General features: G+C 41.5%; 1 protein-coding gene across 2 annotated transcripts in view; it reads left to right on the forward strand.

Moving 5' to 3' along the window:
* The first annotated feature begins 713 nt into the window (after positions 1–713).
* The window catches only part of TMEM64 (transmembrane protein 64), a 38,376-nt gene continuing 22,269 nt past the window's right edge, over positions 714–16,820 (forward strand). For both annotated transcript variants that reach the window (XM_025001886.2, XM_025001887.2), the window contains exon 1: positions 714–1,749. In XM_025001886.2, coding sequence (XP_024857654.1) covers positions 949–1,749 — 801 coding nt within the window. In that variant the 5' untranslated portion in view covers positions 714–948. The remainder of the gene's footprint in view (positions 1,750–16,820) is intronic.

Below are 16,820 nucleotides of genomic sequence, written 5' to 3' on the forward strand. Positions count from 1 at the left end.
AGTCTAGGCAAAAAGAAGAAAGGAAAGCAGCATGAGAAGGAGTCATCTGGTACGGCTAATCCTTAAGAATGTTCTTCGGTGTATCTTTTCGAGAAGTCGCTAGCCCAGGTGTCTGGCGCTCAATTAAAGACTTCTGGGTCAGAAGTGGCATTCTGTCGAGGTTGGGCTTTTATACTTAATTCCTTAAGTTCCTTAAGTACCAAACGACGACCTGAAACCTACACGGAGATTTCACTACCTGGGGAGGTAAAAATGAGCAAAGCCTCCTTAACGCAGATGAAGAACTCTTTTCCCTCTAATATCACCACAGTGGCTGTGGATATAAACCATCAGAGGTTACTGCAGAAACAGCCAACAGGTATTGGGCGAGAATCCAAGCGGCTGGCTGACTGGGACCGGGCCTGTCACTGCCCTGACAGGCAGGCACGCATGCGCCTCCTAAGAAGGCCGGGAAGGCCCCTGCAGGGTTCCTCGAGCATTACCCAACTCTCCACCTCACTGCAGCCCCTGTCCTTCTCTGGCGCCCCCATAGTCTCTGCGGTTTCTCTCCTCCCAGAGGCTCCCTCAGCGCGTCAGCCCTCCAGACGCCGCCGCTACCCAGCCTCCTCATTACCCTGGCGGGGGCGGGGCGCTGTCCCTCACGGGGGCGGGGCTAAATATAGCTCGAGCCAGGCCCCGCCCCCGCGTGCTGACGCCCCGCCCCCTCGGCCCCCGGAGAGGCGGCCTCCACTGTGTGGCGTCGGGAGTTTTCTCCTTCTTCACGGCGTCATCCTTCCGTCAGCGAGCCCTCAGCTTTTTTTCCCTGAGGCCCTCTCCTGCCCCTCGAGAGAACGCGGCGAGTCAGGCCACGCGCGCGGGGCGCTATGAAGGTCCGCCGCCTGACTAGCGCGGCCGCCGCGGCGGCGGAGCCGCAAGCGGGTTGAGGAGGGCCCGGCGCTGGCCCGAGGCATGTGGAGCGCAGGCGGCAGCCTGCTCCAGTCGCTGCCCCGGCTTCTGCAGTACGCCGCCGCCCTCCCGGGCCACACCGAGCCGCCGCCGCCAGCCGGCTGGGCCCTGCCGCGGGCGGCCGGCGGGGACGGCCCGGCGGAGCGTCTGCCCCCGCGCGGGGGCGGGGCGAGCGCGGCGGCGGTGGCGGCGGCCGCCCCGGGGGCGCTGCTCGGCGCCTGTCTGGAGCGCCACGCTCCGTCCGACGCCTCAGAGCTGCCGGGGCCGGGCGGGGCGTTAGCGGGCGGCCCGGGGGGCGGCGGCGTGGTGGTCGACGTGGCCGAGGTGAGAAGCTGGCGCTGCTGCTGCCTCGGCAGCACCTGTTGGTGCCGGAGCCTGGTGCTGGTCTGCGTGCTGGCCGCCGTGTGCTTCGCTTCCCTGGCCCTGGTCCGCCGCTACCTGCAGCACCTCCTGCTCTGGGCCGAGAGCCTCGACTCGCTGCTGGGGGTCCTGCTCTTCGTCGTGGGCTTCATCGTGGTCTCGTTCCCCTGCGGCTGGGGCTACATCGTGCTCAACGTGGCGGCCGGCTACCTGTACGGCTTCGTGCTGGGCATGGGGTTGATGGTGGTGGGCGTCCTCATTGGCACCTTCATCGCCCACGTGGTCTGCAAGCGGCTGCTCACCGCCTGGGTAGCCGCCAGGATCCAGAGCAGCGAGAAACTCAGCGCCGTCATCCGCGTCGTGGAGGGGGGCAGCGGCCTCAAAGTGGTGGCGCTGGCCAGGCTCACCCCCATACCTTTCGGGCTGCAGAACGCAGTGTTCTCGGTAAGTGGCGTGCCACTGGGCTGTTCTCCCAAGTCTTTTTGTTTGTTTTGAGCGATCTTGGGGCGGCCCTGGGAGGGTGCTCCGTCCTGTGGAATGCCGGCAGAGGAGTGACATTAACAGAAGTGGAAATTACTTTCTGACGTACCCTGAGACATTTCAAACAGATAAAGCCAATCTGTGTCGGGCCCCCTCAATAGGAGATTTGGTAGAGAAAGAACTACTCCTTTTTTGACATATGAATTTGGTTAGAAATGAGCTCTCTCAACTATGAGAGGAGAGGAGTAGAAATATCTATTTTAAACATTTGTCATCTTACTCTGTAGCAGCTGTCGCACCAGTCAGGGAATAAATAAAGGCTGGCTTTCCCTCTAACTTGCCAAAATGCATCCAGTATTTTAGCTCAGGTTTTTAACAATGTGGGGCTAACGGAAGAGTTTGGGTAAATAGAGGAGAAAGTAGACTCTATTTTGGAGTTTCCTAAAATTTTTAATAGGATTTTTTTTCATCGAGTAATTTGCTTTTTTAATACAGTGTAATAAGGGGGGAAGCCTCCTTTTTACCTTTCTTTGGAGGAATTCATTTTAAAATCACTTGGTAGTGGATAAAGCAAAATTGGACAGGTAACCTTTTTCCCAATTGAGAATATATGTCTTTTTATACACCTTGTACACTTTTTTTTTTGTCTTGTATTCATATCCTTTGCTTATTCAGTTAAGGTGGTTTTAACTAATGTACATCGCGTTGTAAATGATTGAGTAATGGAAACACTGCTAGTAAATGATTGAAGAATGGAACTCTGCTACTGAGGACCATCCCATTGGGGAAAAAAAGGATCCAGTGTTTACAAACTTAGTGTCTTCAGCGCATGCTGTATGCTAAGTCACTTCAGTTGTGTCCATGGACTGTAGCCCACCAGGTTCCTCTGTCCATGGGATTCTTCATGCAAAAATGCTAGAATGAGTTGCTATTCCCTTCTCCAGGGTATCTTCCTGACCCAGGGATCGAACCTGTGTCTCTCATGTCTCCTGCATTGGCAGGCAGGTTCTTTACCACTGGCTATGTGCCCTTGCTTTCCTCTTTTTTAAGGTGAAGGGGTTAAACTAGTTACTGTGTTCTTCAAATTCAGTGATTCTGAAGTTCAAAGAATTTTCATATACATGCCCAGAAACTCAACCCAACTAGACCTAAAAAAAAACTCTGTGAAGAAAGAGTTTTAGCACTCAAATCCACAGGAATCATTAGTGAACCTGACAAATTTGTTTCAAAAATAGTTATCTCTAGAAACTTTCTCATTTTGTTTTATGTTAAGAATATTTCTAACCAACCTACCCTTTTCTTTTTAAATGCCTTTTGCAAATCTCATGTTGATTCTAACCAACTGCAGCAATGACTAGAGTGAGGCTTGAGGCGACATGGAAATAGATAAGGAGTTTTCTGTACACGGAAAGTTTGATGTTTACAGGTGGTTTAGTAAGTTCTCTTCCTTAAATTTTTACCTTTTCACAGCTTCCTATAAGCTTGAATTTTGACCCAGCCTTGGCTAATAATCGATCAAGTATCCTTAAACTTTGAAAGAGGGTTGGAACTAAGGAACCTGAATAGTTTCATTCTGTTAGTTTGCATCCTCTCCAGTATAGCTTATTTCCTTGTGCATTTTCTTGTCTACCAACTGTGTGCCTACTGTCCTGGACTGCTTCCACATATTATTTCTAATCTTTAAACTAGTTCTATGGAGAGTGATTATACGTATATTATAGATTATTATATAATAGTCCGGAACACAGGGCTGATGATCTGAAATTCTGCTGTCTCCATAGAATTCGCCATAGAATCTGAATCTGTTGCCCCTCGGTCAAGTTGCTTATCCTCTTTATGGTTCACGTTCTTATATGCAAAATGGGAAGGTAATGTTACCTTCTTTATAGGATTATTGAGACAATTGCTTAAATAAATGCTACTAAGCCTGGAATAACAAACATTCTGGCTTTTGTCGTCATTCAGTTCAGTTCAGTTCAGTCACATCCAACTCTTTGCAACCCCATGAACCGCAGCACACCAGGCCTCCCTGTCCATCACCAACTCCCAGAGTTTACTCATGTCCATCGAGTCAGTGATGCCATCCAGCCATCTCATCCTGTGTCATCCCCTTCTCCTCCTGCCCTCAATCTTTCCCAGCATCAGGGTCTTTTCAAATGAGTCAGCTCTTCGCATCAGGTGGCCAAAGTATTGAAGTTTCAGCTTCAGCATCGGTCCTTCCAATGAACACCCAGGACTGATCTCCTTTAGGATGGACTGGTTGGATCTCCTTGCAGTCCAAGGGACTCTCAAGAATCTTCTCCAACACCACAGTTCAAAAGCATCAATTCTTTGGCGCTTGCTCAGCTTTCTTTATAGTCCAACTCTCACATCCATACATGACCACAGGAAAAACCGTAGCCTTGACTAGACAGACCAAGTAATGGTCGACTAAGTAATGTCTCTGGTTTTTAATATGCTGTCTAGGTTGGTCATAACTTTCCTTTCAAGGAGTAAGCGTCTTTTAATTTCATGTCGTCATTACTGTTGTTATTATCCAGGATCACCTAGGTACTAAATAATTGTTTGCAGATAAAGTCTTAACCCATGACTCCATTTCTTCATTTTATATTTTGTCCTGGGTATATAATGTGGGCTCATTATAATTTGTTAATTAAAACTATATAAGTTTTAAAAAATAATCAAATATATTAAACATGTAATTTATACTTTGTACTTGGAAGTAATTTAAGGTAATTAATTGAAAACGAACTTGACAAGAGGCAGATCTCAGTTTGGCCTTGTGGGGTCAAGAGAAAAGAAGGAAAAAAGAAAACTGGCCTCTTGAAATAGGTATTATTGGCATAGTTTAACTGAGGAAGACATGGAGGCATCCGGGAGCTTGTTCAAGATCACCCAGCTACCAAGTGGTGATGGTGGTGATGGTTCAGTAGCTAAGTCATATCCGACTGTTTGTGACCCCACATACTGCAGCATGCCAGGCTCCTCTGTCCTTCACTATTTCCTGGAGTTTGCTCATATTCCTGTCCGTTGAGTCATTGATGCTATCTAACCATATCATGTTCTGCCATCCCCTTCTCCTTTAGCCTTCAATCTTTCCCAGCATCAAGGTCTTTTCCAATGAGTTGGCTTTTCACATCAGGTGGCCAAAGTATGGAAGTTTCACCTTCAGCATCAGTCCTTCCAATGGATGTTCAAGGTTGATTTCCTTTAGGACTGACTGGTTTGATCTTCTTGCAGTCCAGAGGACTCTCAAGAGTCTTCTCCAGCACCACAATCCAGGTTCCTATGTAATGCTGTTCTTTATAGCACTGGACTTTACTTTCACCACCAGACACATCCACAGCTGAGCATCGTTTCCACGCTTTATTCTTTCTGGAGTTATGAGTAATTGCCCTCCTCTCTTCCCAGTAGCTTATTGGACTCCTTAAATGGCAACCCACTCCAGTTCTCTTGCCTGGAAAATCCCATGAACAGAGGGGGCTGGTAGGCTATAGTCGATGGGGTCGCAAAGAGTTGGACACAACTGAGTGACTTCACTTTCTTTCTTCTCTTTCTGACCTGGGGTGCTCATCTTCCATTATCCTGTCTTTCTGCCTTTTCATACTGTTTATGGGGTTCTCATGGTAAAAATACGGGAGTGGTTTGCTGTTTCCTCCTTCAGTGGGCCACGTTTTGTCAGAACTCTTCACTGTGACCCGTCCATCTTGGGTGGCCCTGCACAGCAGGCTCACAGCTTCACTGAGTTACATAGGCCCCTTTGCCTTGACAAGAGTGTAATCCATGAAGGGTCTCTAAGGACCAAGTGGTGGAGCTGAGTTATAAACCCCAGATTATCTGAAAAAGTTCATGGTACTGTGTCAAACTCTCACTCTTGGCCTTAAGCAAGGTGGCTTGTGGACCTATTGGATATAGTCTATATCTTGTTCATTTCTTGTTTTTAACTATCTACATAATAGCTTCTGCAACTGAAACTGTTTACTGAATTCACCCAGGGTATGTGAGTGAAAAAAAAGCTTAGTTAATGCTGATTTTTATTTTAGCTTGGCTTTTGCTTCTGCCTTCTAGAACCTCTTTCTGATTCTATCCTTTCTGTCCTTATACCCCTATGGCTACCCAAAGCTGCCCCCTTTCCAGGCATATTTCTTTTTCTTCTTCCCTACCTGTCTTTTAAAATTGTCCTTCCTCCTCTCCATTCCAGTTAAAACTCATCTTCAGTGTCCATGATTGACTGACCTTTAATCAATGCTCATGAGGAAAGGTAGTGGTCATGAGAGGCACAGGGTTTGGAAATAGACAGTCCTTGACAATCTATGCTGAGTTATGAGGCTCAAATAAGCTAATGCAGGGAAAGCATTGAGTATTTGCCTGGCACATGCTCATTTCTCAAAAATTAATAGCAATTATTATTATGGTGGAGGTAGTTTTTATATTTTAGAGGCAGGAGCCGATTGTAAAAGATGAATATATAGAAGAAGGAAAAAGGCTCTCCCTTGCTTGCTGTCTGTTCTTAACTTTCTTTCCTGCTCCCATGTGCGCTAAAAAGGGATGAACAAATTGACACTTCACTTTTGAAATGGAAATTAAATACATAACACTTTATAGTATGAATTGTTAGATCATAAGAAATATAATTTCTGAAGTACATTTTAGAATCATTTCTACTTTTTAAAATGTACTCATTTTTCCTGTGGGAAATAAAGGCCCCCATCTACCAACGTTTTTGATGTAATCTTGAATCTGTAGGTATTATTGTACATTAAGACAGATTTCTAGATGTGTTGTCTGTGAGTGTTTCTAAGTACTGTTCTTATCTGGGCACATATCTAGAATGACTGTTTCTTACTGCTTCACTCAGGATAGGCTAAATGGCGCTACAACAACAACCCCCAAACCTCACTGGGTTGAAAAGCAAAAGATTTGTAAAAAGTGCAGCTTATATTATTATTTATAGTGAAGGGAGATAAATTTAATTTATATTTTGAATTCCACTTTTATGATTTGGAGGGCTATATATGCTCCTAGCATTTATGATATATCCTTTAAAAAATGTTTTAATTAAGTAGACTCTATATTGCATATGATGCCATATTTTTCCTCATGATTTCTCATAAATATATGTTCCTTAAGTATTAAAAAAAAAAAAAAAAAAAGCAAAGGTTTGTTTCCTTACTTGGCGCAGATCCAGGTTCAGCTTTGGGGAAGGAGTCGGGAGTCTCTGCTTTATGTTATTTTTATTTGGGGATCCAGGTTGACGGAGCCACCATCTTTCACTTGGTGTATGTGACATAGTGAATTCTGTACTGATTTTTAATGCTTTCACCTAGAAGTAATCTCACTCTTTACTAGCCTGAACAAGTGACATGGCCACAGCTGACTTCACAGAGGCAATGTGTGTGCCGGGAAGGAGCGAGAAGTTGAGTGTTTGGCAGTAGTCTTTGACTCTGGCCCTTGACTTCTGGATCCTGCCTCCCAGATCCTTCAGTCCAGTCCACGCCACAACCCTGGCAGCATTTCAGCCTCAGCCTCCTATCTAGTCTCCAGTAAGGATTTCCAGTTTTTTCTCCCTCCAGAATGATCTTTGTAGAATGCAAATCTAATCTTGGTACTCCATGTAGGGAAACCGTCAAGTGGGTTTCCCAACCCTCAGCTTACTTCTAGCCTCTCTCTTGCTGCTGCTGCTGCTTGCTAAGTCGCTTCAGTCATGTCTGACTCTGTGCGGCCCCATAGACGGCAGCCTACCAGGCCCTGCCATCCCTGGGATTCTTCAGGCAAGAACACTGGAATGGGGTGCCATTGCCTTCTCCAAGCCTCTCTCTCTTATCATTCCACAATTACTAAGTACCCCTTAATATGTTAATGTATTTCATCCTCAACATTCTAAGAGGTAAACATGATTATTTCTGACTTAAACATAGCAGATTTTGTCTGTAGCCTCAAAACTTCAGGATTTCCTTTTTGTTGATAAAGTTGAAAACTGTAAGCATTCATAAAAATAACTATTTAGAAAGCATTAATGCATCATTGTAAAGTCTCTTGTAAGATACTCCCGTGGAGATATCTGGACTTCAACAGTTTAAAGCTACCACCTGTGAAATATCAACTTTAATCCAAATATGGTGGTTTGGTGGCGATTTAGTTGCTAAGTCATGTCCAACTCTTGTGACCCAATTGACTGTAGCCTGCCAGGCTCCTCCGACCATGGGATTCTTAAGGCAAGAATACTGGAGTAAGTAGCCGTTTCCTTCTCCAGTGGATCTTCCTGACCCAAGAATTGAACCTGAGTCTCCTGTATTGCAGGCAGATTCTTCACCGCCTGAGCTTGGAGGGAAGCCCCTGTTAATCCAAATATATTACGTAATAAGTGGTTCTAATGGGTAACAGTATGCATATTGGTGCTTGCAACTTCTAAAAGGGTTTGATGTTGTTGTTACTGTTGTTCCACAGGAGAGCCTAAAAATTATTCTCTTTTTTCACTTTGATCATAGAAAAACTTAATTCCACATGGGAAATGTTTTCATCGTTGAAACCTCAAATAAAAGCATAAAACATAGCATGGAAGATCCTCTTGATCATATGTTGTATAGCACTTTACAGTATGTAGAGAAAATTTACATATATTTTACATATATTCTATCGCTTAATCATCACAACAGTCCTTTGAGGAGTTACCAGTGACTTACAGGCAGTTACATAGAGGACAAAATATCACATACTTGAAGTCAGACTTAGTTCTGACCTTTACTCTGACATCTTGAGCTACTCTTCGAGCCATGCTTTCTGTTGTGAAATGTGTTTGCCATTACCTGCTGCATAGCTGTGATAAAATGTATAGCTTGCTCATTACTTACTATTTCCTTCTCTCCATTCTCTGCATTCCAAGATAAGGACATTGAAACTGAGATAATTTTTTTTTCTTCTTAAGTTAACCATTTTTTTATGTTGTACTTAGGTAGTTGCCAGGCACTGTTGTTCTAACATGTACACATTACTTCCTTAATGTTCATATGAACCCTAATTCTCATATTAAACTAAGGCAGTTGAGGCAGAGGGGTGAAATAAATAGCCTAGGACCCATTTACCTAGCAGCTGGTAGGTACCATTTACCTAGCAGTTGGAAAATGGTAGAGCCATGAACTTACCTGAGGCTCTGTTGTTAATCTGAGAAGATCAGCAGAGAGCTTTCTGGTTTCTCAGAGATCTCCTGGTTCTAATTCCAGAGCACTAGCTCTGGGACCTCCCATGTGTCACGCACTGGGCCAGGTTCTCCACAGTTGAATCAGGCATCATCCTAGGGAGATAACTGGAAAAAATATCAAAAGAATAATGTTTTGTGTGTGTGTGAGAATTACATGAAATTCAGATTTCAGCATCTGTAAATAATGTTATTGGAATACAGCCATGCTTATTCGTGGATGTATAGTTGGTAGCTCTTTTTAAGCTAAAACATCAAGGTTGAGTAGTTGTGACAAAAACCCTATGGCCTGCAAAGCCGAAAATAGTTCCTACCTTGGACTTTACAGAAGTTTGCATTAGAGCTATAAACAGTCACTGTAGTAAAATAACCACCAAGTCCAAGCCCCTGAAACTGTAAGAAGAGTCCCATAAGCTCCCATATATATCTTTTTACCTTTGTATTTAACAAAAGCCTTTAAATAAATAAATATATATATATATATATATATATATATATATGTATATATGTATGTATGTATGTATGTATGTATTGTGGGTAAAATGAAAAAATAAATAAAAGGAAAAAAAAACAGAAATGAGTAAATATAAAAGTGGAAGGCCTGACCCATCAGCCTGGCTCACTTCTCAGTAGAACCATTTTGAAGAATTTTATGTTACCAAACTGTTAGTTACTTTGGCTATTTTTATTAGCCCCGAGTAGGTTAGAAGCAGCAACAGAGAGTGTTTTTGCTTGTTTGGGGGGAGGGCAGGGAGCTGTTAAACTGGTGTAGTGGCTAAAATAATGATGGTAAAATAAGATTAAAAACAGAGTTGAAGCAAATATAACTAAACTGTATTGTATTTCCCTAGAGTTTGCCTTGAGTAATCAAGAAAAAGATAAATTGCTTCTAATAATTTAGTTCACAATTGAACTGAAATTTACTGCAGTTAAATAAAAATATTTTTTTGACGAGTGACTATGAGACCAGAAAAATGGTAAAATCTTAGTCTCATGGACTGTTTGGGGACATTTAGTTCTGTCTCAGGTCCTGTGTGACTTTGGTGAAGTCATTTAATGATCTGGCCTCCAATTATCATTATTTGTAAAATTAGAGAGGTTAGACAGGGTCTCAGAGTTTACTCTTAAAAAGACAAATGTTCTGAGTAACTATTTAACATTACTTTGTATTTAACAGTTTGGTGATGGTATGTTTTATAAAAATGTTTTTTCATCTTAAAGTCTTATTCTGTGTATGAGTCACAATACACACTGTGCCAGCTTAACTAATGATTAGTTCTTCTTGCTGTTAAAGCATACTGATTCTTCTTACTATTAAAGTATCCTGATTCATTGCCATTGGTACAGTTCAGATGGAATAGATGACAGAGACACAGCCTGTTTTGAAGGAGCTTGGAGTCATTAAGTCTGAAGGTTGAGATATAATGACCAAGTTGAAAAATGCCTTGCCACCTCATCCGTAGACCTCACAGAATCACTGAATATAGCTGGCTGTTACTTCCTTAAAACTGTGTTCTCTTTGTGTCTCTTCAGTCATCTCACCAGCTTCTGTGGTTTTCATGGTCGTATATAGGGTTAGAATTCACAAACCTGTATATCTAGCCTATTGTATCATAGTAACAAATAGAGTATATCTTATTACCCCTTCCTAGATTAAAATGGCTTTGGAGGCAGAGAGTCTTATTAAAAATTATTTTAAAAGTGTTTTTTTTTTCTGCCTATGAATAAGTATTCATTGTAAAAACTTTGAAAAGTATAGTAAGTATAAGGAGGAAAACATTCAGCATTTTAGTGTTTATTTTTCTAGTCTTTTCACTTTTAGTGCATGTGTTTTCTTTATATAACATTGTGAGTGAATGTTGTAAATGATTTCTGAGACTTTTTACTGGATGTAATGAACATTTTGATCATTAAGTATAGTACAGAATGACTTTCATGACCGCACAGTAATTTTGTACTTTGCATGTTGATGAATCTGAACTTCATTCTTATGGCAATAGGAAAAAGTTTAAGCGGGATTGGATTTGCCCTTTTTTAAAAGATATCTGCAAAATTTAACTTAGGTTGTGAGTGGTGGTGGGTAGATCTAACGTATCAAGACCAGAGAGGAGGAGACTGAACAAGAATAGAACAGATGACGGGTAGATTTCTCACGGACGTAGAAGGTAGAATCTGTGAGAAAGAGTAGATGATTGGTTGTGGGGATGAGGGAAGAGTGCTGTCTGTCTAGGTAGGGCAGCTGAGATTGGAAACATGGAAAGGAGTATTTTGAGGAGGGAAGAGAATGATAGTGTTTTTCCTTAAAGCAGTTTTTAAAATTTCATGTTTCTAGAAGTGAAAGCTGGTTGCCATTTGTTAACTCTTTCTCCCTCCTTTCTGTTTCTGAAATACTGATAGTATTTTGAGGATATACATTATAAAATATAATTCATCAGTAATAAGTAGATGAAAAGATCAAACTGCAGTCACTTTAACTTCTTTTGACCATTCCTTAAAAATTATTATGGGGATTCATGATTTTTTCTGCATAATATTACTAAATATATGTTTTAATTGAAATTTATACTAATATAACTTTGTCAAAAACCAACATTGCTTTTATATAAACTAGGAAACACACCTCTACAGGAAGGTGTGATTTGCCAAAACTAATGTCGTTTCACAAAACTATGGATAAAATTTGAGGTCTTCCATACACAGATCACCTTTATATTCTTCATTCGATCTGTGTCAAGATATTCTGTGTAAAAATGATAAAGTTTTTTAGTTTGTTAAAGCCTGTAAAGCCATTGTGTAAACAGTTGTAAATGGAGAAGGTAGAGGAACTGTGTAGGCAGGGTTGCCAGAGGAGCTGTGCTTTGTACCGTGTCTGAGGTTCAGTGCGCATTCAAGTGATCATCTGTACATTCAAGTGATAATAAGAATAATAAGAGTTCTCTTATTATCAGCTTCAAAAATGTGTGTTCAGTGAAGAATCAGTTCTTACTCTTTAAGATTAAGGGTTTTTTCCCCTCTTTTTTCTTCCCTTCAGATGGGCACTTTGTTTTCAGGATCTGTCTGGTATGTGGTAATATTCTACAGTAACCCTTACCCACCAAGGCAAGTGAATTACATCTCCAAGTGAATCACAGTACTGCTGGGCATAAGAATGTGTGTGCTTTCACGGTGCTTCTGGAGTTCTGAAAGTATGGGAGGGTGGCAATCAGGGAGCATTCACCATCCCTGAAAGCCACACTGAAGTATTTCTGATCATAGAAGCTAACCAGCAGGATAACACTGACATCCTAGATTGAGATTTCTGAGTCTTTGGAGTAGGAAAACAGTCCTGAGTCAAGTCCCCAGGGTATAATAGGCAGGACTTCCCAGTAGGATTATTCTGGGTTCACATTTAATGTCTTTTGGGAAAGTAGGATAAGGAGACATATTTTTTTAAAGTCAGTGGGTAGGACTTCCCTGCTGGACCAGTGGTTAAGAGTCTGCCTGCCAGTGCAGGGCACACAGGTTCGATCCTTGGTCCTGGAAGATCCCACATGCTGTGGGGCAGCTAAGCCCATCTGCCACCACTGCTGAGCCTGTGCTCGGAGCCCATGGGCAGCGGCTGCTGCAGCCCCCGCACTCTAGAGCCCATGCTCCCCAACAAGAGACGCCCCCACCGCACGGCAAGGACTGCCCCCACTCACCACAGCTAGAGAGAGCCAGTGTGGACGAAAGATAATAAATAAATGATTTTACAGAATGTCCATGGGTAAAGGCTTTCTAGGGAAAGAAGGTTGGATGGATCTCTTTGTGAGATCAAGTGCTGTACGTTAACTATGTTTGTCCAAGATTGGATGCAGATGTCTGAGTATGATCTTGGCTTATAGGAAATGTGATATTAGGATAATTTAAAATTTGTTTATCTTTAATACACTTAGTTTGAAAACTGTGTGTGCCTGTGTACATTATTATTTTGATATATTGGCTAAATTATTTGATGTGCTAGCAAAACAGTTTTACTGTGATTGGCTGAAATTAGTTTCTTTGCTTTATTTAGCTATGCAGCTTTTCAAAAAAGAACTATATGTAAATCATAACACTTCCTTTTTCTGTAGGGTGAGATTTGGTAATGAAAGGTTTGGTAAACTTTCATGTATGCTTTGGACAAAGGTCTCATTAAAAGAGTTAAGTGGCAGAGTTGTTTCAGATTTATAATATCTGTTCTTAAAATAGCCATTTAGATGTTATTGCTGTCATCCATAAATGTCAAATATATATTTTCTTTAGGGAAACTTTAATTACATTTAAAGATTATGAACTGAAGCTTTGCATTCTGACATTTTAAATACTTACTTAGAAAATAACTTGCATAACACATAATATTACTATAATATAATTTTATGACATTGATTTTTGTCATATTTACTTACTTTATACATTGGACATGTTTAATTCTAAAGAAAGTTTTTCCATTACTGCAAGTGCCCCAAACTGGCAGAGGAACTTTCCTAAAACTTAGCCCCGTTCATGTCATTCTTGGATTACGTTCCTCAGAGCTTTTCTGCTGAGTACAAACTCATTCCCCAAGTGTCCTCTCAAAGACTTGCCCTGTCTTTGTTCTGCAGGAGCGCCTTGCACTTTAAACACTCCAGACTACACTGCTGACTACTGATAACCCTGCATTGCCCTCACCCTGAGTGCCATGCTGACCCCATTCATTCCCTTCCTGGAACCCCTTCCCTTCTCCATTCCACCGTCTTCCCCTGTGAAGCCCATGTTCAGCTTGTGACGTTCAGTTCAAATTCCTCTTATCCCACAGTGTTGCCCTTTGGCCCCCACTCCTACAGAGATTTTAGTCCCTGTTTTCTCTGTAATACTTCCCACGCAGTTCTTCTCAAGGCTCCCCTTCTGCCTGTGTGTACTTGTCAGTGTGCAAATTCTTCAAGGTAAAAGTTGTGTCATTGTGTCTATCTCTGGCAGATACCTTCCAGAGCATCTTGCAGTCACTGAGTCAGTCATTGTTTAGCAGAATCTTAACAACCAGTCACACTGCAGAATTCTTTCTAAATCAGCAGTGGTGTGTCTGCTACTAATCACCTATGAGTAGAGGTGAATGTAGCTTTACATAATTTTAGGTTAGACTGCAGTTGTAGAATAACCTATAACTCATTAAAACACCAGATTTTAATATTAATAAAAATAAAATTTAATAAAGTGGCCACTAGCTTTCTTATATAACAGCAATACCCAGATAAAGATATGGAAGTTATTCTCAAAATTAATGGCTGTAGTAACAACTATGGGCTTCTCAGTTGGTGCTAGTGATAAAGAACCCACCTGCCAATGCAGGAGACATAAGAGATGCAGGTTCGATCCCTGGGTCAGGAAGATCCCCTGGAGGAGGGCATGGCAACACACTCCAGTGTTCTTTCCTGCCTGGAGAATCCCACGGTCAGAGGAGCCTGGGGGGCTGCAGTGCATAGGGTCACAAAGAGTCAGACATGACTAAAGTGCCTGAGTACACACACACAATATCTGTAACGTAAAATATTTAGAAATAAACTAATAAGAAATGCTTGATATATATAATAAAACCACCAAATTTTAGTAATAAATATGGAAGATTTAAAGTTATTATAAAAACATTTCTTGATAAAAATACTGAATATTCTGGAGGTTGCATCTCTATCCAGATTAATTTATAAATTTATCTTAATCCTAGTATAATATTTACTAGTTTTTTGAATGACAGAGTGATCCTAAAAAGTATTCGCAAAAATGAATAGGTAAGAATAGTTATGGAAGTTTTAAAAAGAAGAGTAAGAAAAGGAATTTGAAAGTTAGAAATTCCTTGTGAGATATTAAACTGATAGTCTTTACAATAATTTGGTTTCAACACAAGATTTAAGATATCAGTAGACATGTTGATGTATGGCAGAACCATCACAATATTGTAATTATCCTCTAATTTAAAATATATATAAAAGATTATCAGTGGACAGTATTAGAACCCCAAATAGGCTCCTTTAAATACAGTAACTTTATTTATAATAAACATCACAAGTTGCTGAAGAAGTTACTGATTATTCAATACATGATACTAGGAAAATTGGCTACTGGGGAATGGGAGGAGTAAGGATATATCATCAACCTTTAATTCTAATAAATTGCAGAAGGAATTGGTGGTAAATATTAAAGAGGAAAATATACTGAGAAAAGAAATATAGGGAGAAATTTAATAATGGGATCTGAAAAGACTTTCTGAAGCTAAAAGCAATGGAAGATCAGAGGAAACAATAATATTTGGTTATATAAATTTAGAAATGTTTGTATGTCTAAACAAAAAATAAGAGACAGTTCAGAGGAAAATACTTGCTACATATTATGGACAAAAGTTGGTGACAGTAGTGGTAAAGAACCTGCCTGCCTGTGCAGGAGACATAAGAGATGTGGGTTTCATCTGTGGATCTGGAAGATCCCCTGGAAAAAAATATGGCAGCCCACGCCAGTGTTCTTACCTGGAGAATCCTGTGGACAGAGGAGCGTGGCAGGTTGTGGTCCATAGGTTTGCAAAGAGTCTAACGCAACAGAAGCAACTTAGCACACAGCATGGGCAAAGGTTGCCTTTTTATACAAAGAATAAATGTCATGAATAAATAAGAAAACACTTTAACATTTCAGTAAAAATGAATAAATGTGAACAAATAAAGCCATCAAAGAAATGTAAATAGAAAAGTGCATATTTAAAACTAACATAAATTAAAATTACAGTAAGGAAGTGTTAGTCGCTCAGTTGCCCCCAACTTTGTGACCCCGTGGACTGCAGCCCACCAGGCTCCTCTGTCCATGAGATTTTCCGGGCAAGAATATTAGAATGGGTTTCCATTTCCTTCTCCAGGGGATCTTCCCTACCCAGGGATCGAACCCAGATCTCTTGCACTGCAGGCAGACGCTTTACTGACTGAGCTACAAGGAAAGCCAGATTAAACAATAATTGAAATCATTTTTACCCCTCTCAAACTAATGCATGTGTGCATGCTCAGTCATGTCTGACTCTTTGCAACCCCATGGAACTAAGGAGGATTAAAATTTAAAACTTTTAATTGGCCAGAGTATGATGAAATGGTCACACATACGTTACTCACTGATAAGAATGTCAGTCAGTGTGAACTTTTTGGGAAAGCAGTTTTTACTGTTTGATCTAGTTACTCCATTCCTAATGATCTATCCTAAAATATGGAGTTGCATATTCTATTATTCTTGCTGTGTAACAGATGACTCCAAAATTGAATAGCTTCAGATCAGATCAGATCAGATCAGTCGCTCAGTCGTGTCCGACTCTTTGCGACCCCATGAATCGCAGCACGCCAGGCCTCCCTGTCCATCACCAACTCCTGGAGTTCACTCAGACTCACGTCCATCGAGTCAGTGATGCCATCCAGCCATCTCATCCTCTGTCGTCCCCTTCTCCTCTTGCCCCCAATCCCTCCCAGCATCAGAGTCTTTTCCAATGAGTCAACTCTTCGCATGAGGTGGCCAAAGTACTGGAGTTTCAGCTTTAGCATCATTCCTTCCAAAGAAATCCCAGGGCTGATCTCCTTCAGAATGGACTGGTTGGATCTCCTTGCAGTCCAAGGGACTCTCAAGAGTCTTCTCCAACAGCACAGTTCAAAAGCATCAATTCTTCGGTGCTCAGCCTTCTTCACAGTCCAACTCTCACATCCATACATGACCACAGGAAAAACCATAGCCTTGACTAGATGAATCTTTGTTGGCAAAGTAATGTCTCTGCTTTTGAATATGCTATCTAGGTTGGTCATAACCTTCCTTCCAAGGAGTAAGTGTCTTTTAATTTCATGGCTGC

Source organism: Bos taurus, chromosome 14, assembly GCF_002263795.3.
Source record: "Bos taurus isolate L1 Dominette 01449 registration number 42190680 breed Hereford chromosome 14, ARS-UCD2.0, whole genome shotgun sequence".
Taxonomy (NCBI): domain Eukaryota; kingdom Metazoa; phylum Chordata; class Mammalia; order Artiodactyla; family Bovidae; genus Bos; species Bos taurus.